At 38.9% G+C, this 12,304-nt stretch overlaps 1 protein-coding gene across 3 annotated transcripts in view; it reads right to left on the bottom strand.

The window, feature by feature from the left end:
• Positions 1 to 956: 956 nt before the first annotated feature.
• Positions 957 to 12,304, bottom strand: part of UBE2D2 (ubiquitin conjugating enzyme E2 D2) — a 59,417-nt gene continuing 48,069 nt past the window's right edge. Inside the window, exons 3-8 of one of the 3 annotated variants that reach the window (XM_079702170.1) lie at positions 10,776 to 10,807; positions 10,619 to 10,696; positions 10,429 to 10,534; positions 3,524 to 3,617; positions 1,846 to 1,887; positions 957 to 1,092 (exon numbers count right to left, since the gene is read on the bottom strand). In XM_079702170.1, coding sequence (XP_079558296.1) covers positions 1,041 to 1,092; positions 1,846 to 1,887; positions 3,524 to 3,617; positions 10,429 to 10,534; positions 10,619 to 10,696; positions 10,776 to 10,807 — 404 coding nt within the window. In that variant the 3' untranslated portion in view covers positions 957 to 1,040. Of the gene's footprint in view, positions 1,093 to 1,767; positions 1,888 to 3,232; positions 3,297 to 3,523; positions 3,618 to 10,428; positions 10,535 to 10,618; positions 10,697 to 10,775; positions 10,808 to 12,304 lie in introns of those variants that run through there. The other 2 variants (XM_079702171.1, XM_079702172.1) reach the window with 2 other exon arrangements.

Here is a 12,304-nt window from a genome sequence, read left to right on the forward strand (position 1 = left end):
TACTGAGAATGAGGGTAATTTTAGGTTAGAGCTCAATTCTAACTCCTTTACCCACAACTATTAATAGTCAAACTTCTTTGCAAGGTCAAGGATGCTAGAAATGCTAATAATAAGTAGCCAGCAGCTAAAATGAAGCACTTCAAAGGTTTCCGGTATCACACCTTAGTTCTGAGATGGAATAGTGACATTGAGAGATAAAACAAGTTAAACAAGTTTAAAACCAAAAGCAGTGGACATTTATTCCTCAATTTTTGTGCAAGAGTGTAAAGATGCATTTGAAAGAACCTGACGGCTAGAGAGCATCAGCCATTGCTTTCAGGCTGGCCTGGTTTACAATTAGATTAGGAGAAGTAGGGGGGAAAAAGTAACTTGCCTAGTTCACAGGAACGATGTTTCTGGCAAACACAGCTGTTTACAAGTTTCAAACTACATTTTACTAGCGTCAAGGGAAGACCAAAAAGCCACATACAGTACAATTTAAAATTGGATGAACATCCTGCAATGTTAGTGCAAAGTAATTATGTAGACTCTCCAATACAAGATTGTGCTCATGTTTCCCAGGTTTGGTCAATGTTGTTTTTACAATCACAATCACAGAAGCTTAACTTACCAAATAGCAATGCCTTTGTTTTATGGCCTATGTACCAAAGGAATGTCACAAGGTTTCGGTGAAATGCAGCTTAGTTTCAATAATAAAGCAAATTTCTTATTTAGTTTAACAGTCATGTTCCTGGAATACTGCACATATAAATTTCATGAAAATTCTTTTAAGCTTATGCATTTATCTTGTTCAGTAAAATTACTTTCAAGATATCCTTTTTACTATGTAAACTGAATTGTTTCATGATTTTGAAATGCAAACAGTATAAATGAAAACATTTCAGGGGTGGGAAAAAATCCACCACTAATCTCAGCTAGACAAAATTCTTAAAATCAAAAAGCCTATTCACACAAAATTATATGTAATGACTGTAGTAATCAGTTTATTACACAGATTAATCATTCTTGAACGTACAGGCTCCAGAGGAGCAATTGGGTCTTTAAATATACACAAGTATTTCCATCGAATGAATTTTCACCATCCAGATAGACCTAAGCAGTTAAAAACATAAGAAAAATAAGAGCTATTAGCTATGTATTAACTGAGAAACCACATACAAACCAAAGAATATGGAAGAGAGAAAGAGGGGCTGAAGGATGAAGGTTGAAGGGTGGGGAGATGTAAAAGAGTTGGAAACAAAGCCCATCACACTTTACTTACTAATAGCTCCAATCCATTTAAATGTTGACCAGTTAAACTTAGACCTTAAAATACAGGATGTAGGTAGAGTTTAATCTGATTGGTCATAACTTTCACCTAAGACGTTAAGTCCTTCGGAATAAAATGAATACAGAAACAGTTTCATGTTCTTCGCCTTGCTTTTCATAACTGTTTGTTTTGAGTTTAATGGAATTTCACTTAAAAAACAATCTCCTACAGGTCAGTGGAGCTTTTCTTCCCCATCCAAGCACACACCATACCCACCACCCCTCACTCTGCCGTTATCCAAATTTAAGTCAATAAGGAAAGCTTTTAGTCTCACACCTAGGTTATGCCTGGAGAACTGGCTTGTCACACACACACTTCTCTGCTAGGAGGCAATGTTGGTACAGAAGTACAGCATTTCTAGTTTGTTGTTCCAAGTATGTACAACACGCAGCACTGCTGTATCAGGTAAACATGTGCACAGGGGAAGATGAGGCGTGGGCTCATAGAAAGCAGTCAAATGGAAATCAAAAGGACTCTCTCTTTCAGAGTTCCCCTATCTTTATTTGTAGAGGTTATCCAATAATTTCTTTAATTACATCGCATACTTCTGAGTCCATTCCCGAGCTATTCTGTTGTACCTGTACACACAAAGAGAAGCTTAGCTTAACATAGGTGAGGAGTCAGTTAGAAAGCAACAGAGTTCATTCATTATCCCATGAAGTAACTTGAAGGGAATAACTTATAGTATATTCAAGCTAAGCCATCTTCCTACTCCAAATTTCTAATAAGCATTTATTCAATGATAGTGGGAAATATCCTATAAATGCTACTAATACAGGATTCTAATTAAATTTTAGCACTTGCTGGCATACCCTCAGTCTATACTTGATCGATGTATTTCTAACAGACAATCTTCAACCCTTGTTTGACTTATTTGGAGTTCCTGGAACAATATAATTCTATATTATATAGTTCTTGAAATCATATAATAATGATTAAATTGACATAATACTTTCCCCTGAATCAATAGAACAACCAGTTCTGGCAGGACTTATTTTAACAATTTGGTTGCTAAAATGAATGGGTTTATTGCTCCAGAAGAACATTCTAGTAGTAAAATAAGCAGGGCAAAAGGATCTTTAATTCTTTGATTAAAAAAGTTCTGCTGACCATTACCGCCACAATGACTTGGGAAAAATGCCCATAATTCTAAACACTGGACAAAATGGTTCACTAATCAAAAAATGTATTTCTGGGCTTCCCTGGTGGTGCAGTGGTTGAGAGTCCGCCTGCTGATGCAGGGGACACGGATTCGTGCCCCGGTCTGGGAAGATCCCACATGCCGCGGAGCGGCTGGGCCCGTGAGCCATGGCCGCTGAGCCTGCGCGTCCGGAGCCTGTGCTCCGCAACGGGAGAGGCCACAACAGGAGAGGCCCGCGTACCGCAAAAAAAAAAAAAAGCATTTCTAAGTAAATTCACAAATAGAAAAAAGCATGATCTAATTTTATTCTGAATGCAGCCAAGAATACATAGTTATAGATACTATTCAGACCTAAATACAGAAAAAAACTAAACTAAGAACCAATTGCTGTTAGAATTCCCCATTCTCAATGTAGCTCCATTTTAAAATATCCTATTTATATGCCTCTCTAACCAACAATTCAACTAATTGTTTAATCTTTTATATTTTAACTTTAGAAAATTATCCACTACCTCCCATCTATTTCCTTCACAATCTTATTGAATAATACACAAAACAAACAAAAAAAGATTTCTTCAACACTTTCAGTTATTATCTCTTGTGATATCCTGACCACTCTTCAATAATTCACAATACAATTCTAAAATATGTAAATTCTACAAGTTTTGTTTTAAAGGAAACTTGGGGCTTTCATGTCTTGTAACATTTATTCACTTTCTTTTTTACACTATTCCAAATGGTAGAAAATCAATTCTCTTTCCCATTAATTTATAAATACCTACCTAAGACAAATGGGCTCTTGATGCAAAATCTTTACACGTCAAAAGCCAAGGAGAAGACCTAAAGCTGTTGGAAAATATACTATAGAAAAGTTTTTCTAGGCAGTAGGAGTCATGAAACAATCAGATATAAAATCATTTATTTATAATGATAGTCGGTGCAAATACTCCTCTTTCCTGTCCCCAGATGAGTATATTAGGACTTCATTTTAAGTATCTGACCCATACTCAGCCCTTAGACAAAAATATCTCCACCCTACCACAGATACTCTGCTGTCTGGAGACCATACTTACTTTTCTCTATCTGTTTTGTAGATCCGAGCAATCTCAGGCACTAAGGGATCATCTGGATTGGGATCACACAACAGAGAACAGATGGACAGAAGTACTAGAATGAAAAAAACATACAAATTAGTAGAGGAACAAAAGCAAAAAGGTTGAAAGAAACGTGAGATGCCAACACAAGAGAAAATTCTAAGACCCTATTTATATTGTAGTGCCTAACAGCTTTGTAAGCTCTACCTAAGTTTACAGTAACAGTAATCAACAAAGATTCTAACAAGATTTCTCTATGCTTGAACCCCTGAGGAAGCTGGCCCAGGCTGGTGAAGTGTCTTGCCTCATGTCCCTGGTTAGTGAGTAAAATTAGAGTGGAATTAGAATCCAGGTCTTCCAAATCCTAGACCAATAACACTTTTCCCAGCTTATGAAGTTCGATTTTTAGAAGCCCATGTTCAGGGATAAATGGCTTTCAAAATTCCAAAGACAACCACACTACTGACTGCTCTTAGTAAGAAATGACAACTATGAAATCCAACAATTACTGCTTTCTCCATGGCAGGTACTATATATTCAGATGCAATGGATCTGTTTCATTTTTAGTTGAAAACGATTTAGTCTAAGAACATAAAGGCCAGTACTTGCTCCCAAATGGGGCTGGCCACACTTATTATAGAGGATACAACATATCTCAAACTAAAGTCTCAAATTATTTTCAGTAATGATCTAGAATCTCATCTAAGCCATTTCCTCAGTGACAACCCGGAATGTAGCAGACAGATCTCAACAGTACAGTTTCTTCTGTTCAAATTCATTAACTTATGTATTCCTTATTGAAAGCAAAGAGGAGGCTAAGGGCACTAATTACATTAAATCCAGTGGTCTCTGACATACTGAAATAAATTCCAATCCTTCTATTCTGATGCTACCAGAACTCAGCTACCTTATTTCTCTCTAATGTTCTGTAGCAAGAGACAATGATTCAGAGCCCACGTTACTCCCCAAACATCAAATTCATCAGGAAAAGGAATATTCCTTTTCCTATCAAATCTGTTCTATGGAGATCAAGGGCTTCTGAGAGATGAGAAAGTTTACACGCCCTTTATCATTCAGTTGTTAACAGAAAAAGCTATTTCCTAGCCTTAAGAGTATATGGAAAACAAAAAACATCAGGCAAGATGTTTTCTGACTCTTCATTCCTGTTGCCCACAAATGGCAGATGGCATTCCCAAAATATCTTCTCTTCCCATTGTCAGGTGTATCACCTGATGCCCTCTTCAAGCACAGAACATTCTAACAGCAATTAGGAAAGATTTCATGTATTTCCTGGAAGTGACAACAAGGAGTTATAGATCTCTGAATGTTCATGAAATTACTGACTATAGAAGAAGAAACTTATCTGGCCTATCAAGCTGGCAAGAATACAACTGATTCTTCACCTAAAATCAGACATACAACCAAATTAGTATTTGTTATAAGTTCCCTTTATTTACTCTTCCAACTATTTCAATAAGGCAGCTTTAAAAAGACAAATTAAAAAAAAATTGAAGTATAGTTGATTTACAATGTTGTGTTAGTTTCAGGTATACAGCAAAGTGATTCAGTTATACATATACATATACATATATACTCTTTTTCAGATTCTTGTGCATTATAGGGTATTACAAGATACTGAATAGTTTCCTGTGCTATACAGGAGGTCCTTGTTTATCTATTTTATATACAGTAGTGTGTAACTATTAGTTCCAAACTCCTAATTTATCCCTCCCCGCCCCATTTCCCCTTTGTCAACCAAAAATTTGTCTTCTATGTCTGTGAGTCTGTTGCTGTTTTGTAAATAAGTTCATTTGTATCATTTTAAAAAGATAAGTTTTAAGTAAATAACTTTTCTCTTTCTTTCCAGGAAAGGAAGGTAGGATGGTGGTTATCTGGACCTGGTGAAAGGGTTCTTAGTACACTACTTAGATCCTTTAATTTGTAGAAAATTAATTTTGGCTTATAATATACTATACCTTCTTTCTCTATAAAGAGAATAACTTCTATTTCTACAGCTTGTAGAGACTCTTCACTGAAGTAACTAAATTTCCAACAATATATATATTCCTCATCAGTACATACCCATTTTCATTAGTGTCATAACCCACAGTCACTTCCAATTCTAAAAACATATAATCAAGTGGCTTTATGATGCACTTAATCTGCTTCCTTTATTTATTTATTTTTTTTGTGGTACGCGGGCCTCTCACTGTTGTGGCCTCTCCCGTTGCTGAGCACAGGCTCCGGATGCGCAGGCTCAGCGGCCATGGCCCACGGGCCCAGCCGCTCCGCGGCACATGGGATCCTCCCGGACCGGGGCACGAACCCATATCCCCTGCATCGGCAGGCGGACTCTCAACCACTGCGCCACCAAGGAGGCCCAATCTGCTTCCTTTAAGTTTTCTGTATATTTAGGTCCCTTACCTATATACTCAAAGTGGAGGGCATTTCGGGTCAAGATTACTGCCCTCAAAAACAGATTATGGGGACTTCCTTGGTGGTACAGTGGTTAAGAATCTGCCTGCCAATGCAGGGGACACGGGTTCAAGCCCTGGTCTGGGAAGATCCCACATGCCACGGAGCAACTAAGCCCGTGCGCCACAACTACTGAGCCTGCGTGCCACAACTACTGAAGCCTGCGTGCCTAGAGCCCGTGCTCAGAAACAAGAGAAGCCACCTCAATGAGAAGCCTGCACACTGCAATGAAGAGTAGCCCCCAGTCGCCGCAACTAGAGAAAAGCCCGCGTGCAGCAACGAAGACCCAATGCAGCCAAAAATTAATTAATTAATTAATTAATTAATTAATTAAAAAAAGAAAAAACAGACTATGTTAAAGGGATAATTATATCACACATAGGATTCAGGCCTTCTTTAAAACACTAAACCTAGGTATGTTGATATAACCAAATTCAACAAAATGGCACTGCAGTTATTTTAAAAGATAGCTATCTAGACAGAACATATCAAGTCAAATAAACTAACAGCCCTTATGATTTAGAACAACTGAAAAAACCAACACCAGGCACAGAAGGGAAAGAAAAAAAAAACTATGGTAATAATTTCAGGTATCTAGACCCCCCCGCCCCCCCCAGACACACACACACACACAGACACACACACACACACATACACACAGTCCCACCTCTGTTGGCCCCATTTGTATCTAGATTTCTATCTCTACAGATACTTGGTAAAAGAAGGGCAACCAGGCCAGGAAATCACAAGAACAATAGGCATATGAACACTTTCACAAGCAGCCCTTGAATTGCAAGGAGGCCTACAAAAAGAAAAGGGGTCACTTATCTGGAAAACTATTTCAGTCACAATTTTGAAAAATGTGGTCCTCTGATTTTTTATTTGTATTTTTGCCTAGGACCCCAGAAATCTTAATTTAATGCCCCAGAGTATTTGTTTCCTTCAAAAAATTAACTTTTAAGAGTATGCAAGTCCTACCATAATTATAACATGACAAATATCCAATAATTTTTAAAATTAATTATTTATTTTTGGCTGCACTAGGTCTTTGTTGCTGCATGTGAGCTTTCTCTGGTTGCAGCGAGCGGGGGCCATGCTTCATTGCAGTGTGCGGGCTTCTCACTGCAGTGGCTTCTCTTGTTGTGCAGCACGGGCTCTAGGCTGTGGGCTCAGTAGTTGTGGTGCATAGGCTTAGCTGCTCCACAGCTGCTCCACAGTATGTGGGATCTTCCTGGACCAGGGCTCGAACCGATGTCCCCTGCACTGGCAGGCGGATTCTTAACCACCACGCCACCAGGGAAGTCCTATCCAGTACTTTTTTTTTTGGGGGGGGGGGGCTGCGTTGGGTCTTTGTTGCTGCATGTAGGCCTTCTCTAGTTGCGGCGAGTGGGGGGCTACTCTTCATTGTGGCACGCGGGCTTCTCACTGCGGTGGCTTCTCTTGTGGTGGAGCACAGGCTCTAGGAACATGGGCTTCAGTAGTTGCGGTGCGTGGGCTCTAGAGTGCAGGCTCAGTAGTTGTGGTGCACGGGCTTAGTTGCTCCATGGCATGTGGGATCTTCCCGGACCAGGAATTGAAACCGTGTCCCCTGCATTGGCAGGCAGATTCTTAACCACTGCGCCACCAGGGAAGTCCCCTCCAATACTTTTTACAATAGTGCCTTTATCCCAGTTATTTGGGTGCTTACAAGGAACCAGTTAACTATGCATTTTTGCTTTTTTAATCTTCATAATAACAGTGAAATAGTTTTTATCATCCCTATTCTACAGATGAAAACTGTGGAATGCAGAAGCCAATCTGTCTCAAGTCTCATCCAATAAGAGGTGGAGCTGAGATCCTAATACAGGCAGTTGCATCCAGAATCTATGTTCTTTACCATGAAACTATGTTGCCTCTTGCCTAAATGTATGCATTAAAGAAATGATAAAATTTAAGTAGACAGAAAAGAAAAATATTTTCATGTACCAAATTTCATCCCCAAATACCCAAACTATTTCTTTCTAGCTATTTAATATACTTTCTGTACAACGCAAGTTACAGTGTGTAACACTTTTCTGCTTTTTTCAAACACTGTATTTTCCTATTTCCCACAATATATATATATATATTTTTTGCGGTACGCGGGCCTCACTGTTGTGGCCTCTCCCGTTGCGGAGCACAGGCTCCGGACACTCAGGCTCAGCGGCCATGGCTTACGGGCCTAGCCGCTCTGCGGCATGTGGGATCTTCCCGGACCGGGGCATGAACCTGTGTCCCCTGCATCGGTAGGCGGACTCTCAACCACTGCGCCACCAGGGAAGCCCTCCCACAATATTTTTAAGGATCAATACTCTTTTGAATGCATTTGCCAGAACCAATATATTTTCTCCTCTACCGTTGAGTCTATATGTAATTTCTATTTTTCAGAAATAACACTGTTGCAAATGTACTTGCACAGAGAACTTTTTTTTAACAGTTGGGCTTATTTTTTTAGTACAAATGAATGAACCTAGAATTACTGGGTCAAAGGGTATTAATGATTAAATCTCTTATTTCTTAATACATACTGGCAGACTGGACTATACAAATCTATACTTCTATCTGTAGCATATATAAGCACTCATTTCAATGTAGTTCACCAACATTTAGTTTCTTTTGTAAAGATCTTTGTTAATTAAAAAGGTGAAAAATGGGAACTTATTTTAGTTTCCTTGATTATTCTGTTCCTTTCTGTCCATTGGGATCTAGGTTTTTCCTTACTGATTTATATATGTTCTTCATATCTGTTAAACATATTGGCCCATTATCATACTTGCAGCCTATTTCTAGTATCTGTACTTTGACAACATTTAATCCACTTGTGATTTCATTTGGGTATGATTTTGAGGGGTTGAACAATCTCAAATCAACAAGTAAGATAATATTCAGTTCAGGGATATAAAAAAATCCCCAACCTCCTCATATAACTAGGTCTTATTTTAAAGAACTATTGGAGGGGGACCTCCCTGATGGCGCAGTGGTTAAGGCTCTGCGCTCCCAATGCAGGGGGCCCAGGTTCACTCCCTGGTCTGGGAACTAGATCCCACATGCATGCCACCACTAAGAGTTCAAATACCACAACTAAGGACCCTGTGACTTCCCTGGTGGTGCAGTGGTTAAGAATCCGCCTGCCAATGCAGGGGACACGGGTTCGATCTCTGGTCTGGGAAGATCCCACATGCTGTGGAGCAACTAAGCTCGTGCACCACAACTACTGAGCCTGCGCTCTAGAGCATGCAAGCCACAACACTACTGAGCCTGTGTGCCACACTACTGAAGCCCGCGCACCTAAAGCCTGTGATCCGCAACAAGAGAAGCCACCACAATGAGAGGCCCGTGCACCTCAATGAAGAGTAGCCCCTGCTCACCACAACTAGAGAAAGCCCGCATGCAGCAACGAAAACCCAACGCAGCCAAATAAGTAAGTAAATAAGTAAATAAATAAAGAAAGAACTACTGGATCTTCCATCACAAAGTTGGTAACTAACTTTCTCTACACATTTTCACCGCCCCCACACATACACACAGTATACCAAAGATTAAGATGCTCAAATAAAAATTTATATTAAATTGATTATCTTAGAGGGTGATTCTGTTCCTGACAGAAACCTAAAGATAAGAGCTAGTAAAACCTTAAAGAATGTGAATATGAATTCACCTATACTTTGCTCTTCAAGAAACTACTGACTATGCTTATAGTATACAAGCATTCCTCTACAATGGCTGTTTTTTTTCTTATTCTGGAACAATATCTATCCTTTCCATTCATGGATCTCAAGGTTGGAAGAGACATTGTTTGTCTTCTACTTTTACTATGCTCTAAAAAAAACATTCATACCAAGTAGCCATATTCCAACCTATGCTTGAATAGCAAGAGCAATGGACAGAGAGTAGTCACGACACCAAGGAATACCTATGCTTGAAAATCCAGCTCTCTCCAGTGGGTCTAAAGGTCTTTTTAAGAATAATGGGGGGGCTTCCCTGGTGGCGCAGTGGTTGGGAGTCTGCCTGCCAAGGCAGGGGACGCGGGTTTGCGCCCTGGTCTGGGAAGATCCCACATGCCGCGGAGCAACTGGGCCAGTGAGCCACAATTACTGAGTCCGTGCATCTGGAGCCTGTGCTCCGCAACAAGAGAGGCCGTGATAGTAAGAGGCCTGCGCACCACAATGAAGAGTGGCCCCCGCTCGCCACAACTAGAGAAAGCCCTCGCACAGAAACAAAGACACAACACAGCCATAAATAAATAGATAGATAGACAGACAGATAGATAGATAGAATAAGGGGGATTCCTACCTCCTCTTAAAAAAGGAATCTGAGCAATCTTTCCCAGAATAAGTAATCTTAAAACACAGTAGGCTTTTTACATTGATATCAAATACTCATTCTATTACCTTTTGAAATAGTTAGTGCTGGAGACCACTGTGACCGTAGAATATCAAGACAAATGCTGCCATTACTGTTAATATTTGGATGATAAATTCTTGTTGTAAATGCAACCTATCAAAAAAGGAAAATTGTTTGTAAACTGTTTCAATAGTATTGTCGAAAGTAGATACAAAACAATTGTCATATCCCAATTACCTTAGGTGGTTTGAAGGGGTAATCTGTTGGGAAATGAATTGTCAAGAAAAATACTCCACCCTGATAGGGACTGTCATTCTGTTGATAACAAGAAAAGTTGGATTAAAATGAGTGAATTACATAAACTATTTATTCTGAAATTAATCTGAATACTTACTGGCCCCATTATTGTAGCTTGCCAATGGAACACTGAAAAAGAACAACAAAAAATCACCATGAAGCAATATCCACAGTATACCTACACCATAATAACATATCATTCCCCATGTAATCTCAGTTCATTTATTAGCAATATGATGAGTCCTGAGCAGGATGAGGAATCTAAATTAAGTTGGAGTCTAACAGAGAAAACAAAAATGACTAGCATGGTATAGAACACTGATAAGGTGCTCAACAAAGAAGTATTTGGGCTAAAACATCTTGAAAATTCATGTCAGGGAGACAAAATTCTTGACAAGGTCCAAAATTTCACTTTTAAACAGGCATTTCCTTACCTCAAAGGGTAAAAAAGAACCACAAGATTCAATCTTTCATGTGTTGTATCATTTCCCCAACACAAATATATATAATATACTCCTTTTATAGTACTGGCATAGAGCAGAACAGTAAACTTAAAGTAGACAATACTCAAATTAGGAAATGCTGTTTTTTTTCCAGTGAGAAAAAAATTTCCAAGAGTTCTCACGTGTAGGTGTTTAGAATTGCTGGTACCTCAGTAAATAAAGAAAACATCAGCTGAAAGCCCCAAGCTTGATTACAAACTCGGGATAATCCCAATAAATTATATACTTGTTTAATAAGGAAATTTTCTCTTCAAACTGCAAAAAATGGTGCTTGTTCCATTTCCAAGGTGATGTCACTAAGGACAACACAAAGATCAAAAAGCCAGTTTTCACTTCTAAGCAAGCTACTTAGCACTTAACATTCACACTAGGATTTGAGCAAACTAAGGGAAGCTATCAATGGGATTATACATGAGCAACCCAAACCACCTAACCCTCGACACAAAGAGGAAATGTGAAGACTAAAAAACTGCACAAAAATCCACTGGGATATCAGGCCAAATCCTTAAATTCCTTCTGACCACCTGCATGAGAACTGACCCTATGGTTGGCCTGCCCCTCACTGGGGCCTGAATCTACAAAGAGCAGCCTGTTTATTAGGAATTAAAAATAAAGGATAGGTACTGCTGAGGTTCTCCTTTTTAGGTTACCCATCATTAGTACTGAGAAAAATTCCTCATAACTTCTGCCAACCAATTCTTTATGGATTAAGCAGCTAAGGAGAAAGTCACTTTGAGTCACTAAGATTAGTCCCAATATCTTTAACAAAGGTCCTATTAAAAGAGCCCTAAGGTCCTGTTTAAAGAAACAAGTCTCATTCTGTTTTTAATCATAAATATACTCACAATTCGAGTAAACAAAACACACTTGATAATTGGAGTAAACAATCCCAGTGACAAAGCTGAAAACACTATTAAAAATGACCAAGCTACAGGTCAAGGGAAATGTTTTAAAGCAATTTTATTCTTCCATTTAATCCTTCTATATTTTTAAAATTTGTGGCTGTAAATGGGAAGATATAGCTATACCTGCATTCTTGTTAAAGGTTGTAAGAATCAGATAAGGAATAAAAAGAGAGGACTAAAGCACTTAGATGATAAAATATACAAATATCAAGACATGC

The sequence above is a fragment of the Hyperoodon ampullatus genome (assembly GCF_949752795.1).
Source record: "Hyperoodon ampullatus genome assembly, chromosome: 4".
Lineage (NCBI taxonomy): Eukaryota > Metazoa > Chordata > Mammalia > Artiodactyla > Ziphiidae > Hyperoodon > Hyperoodon ampullatus.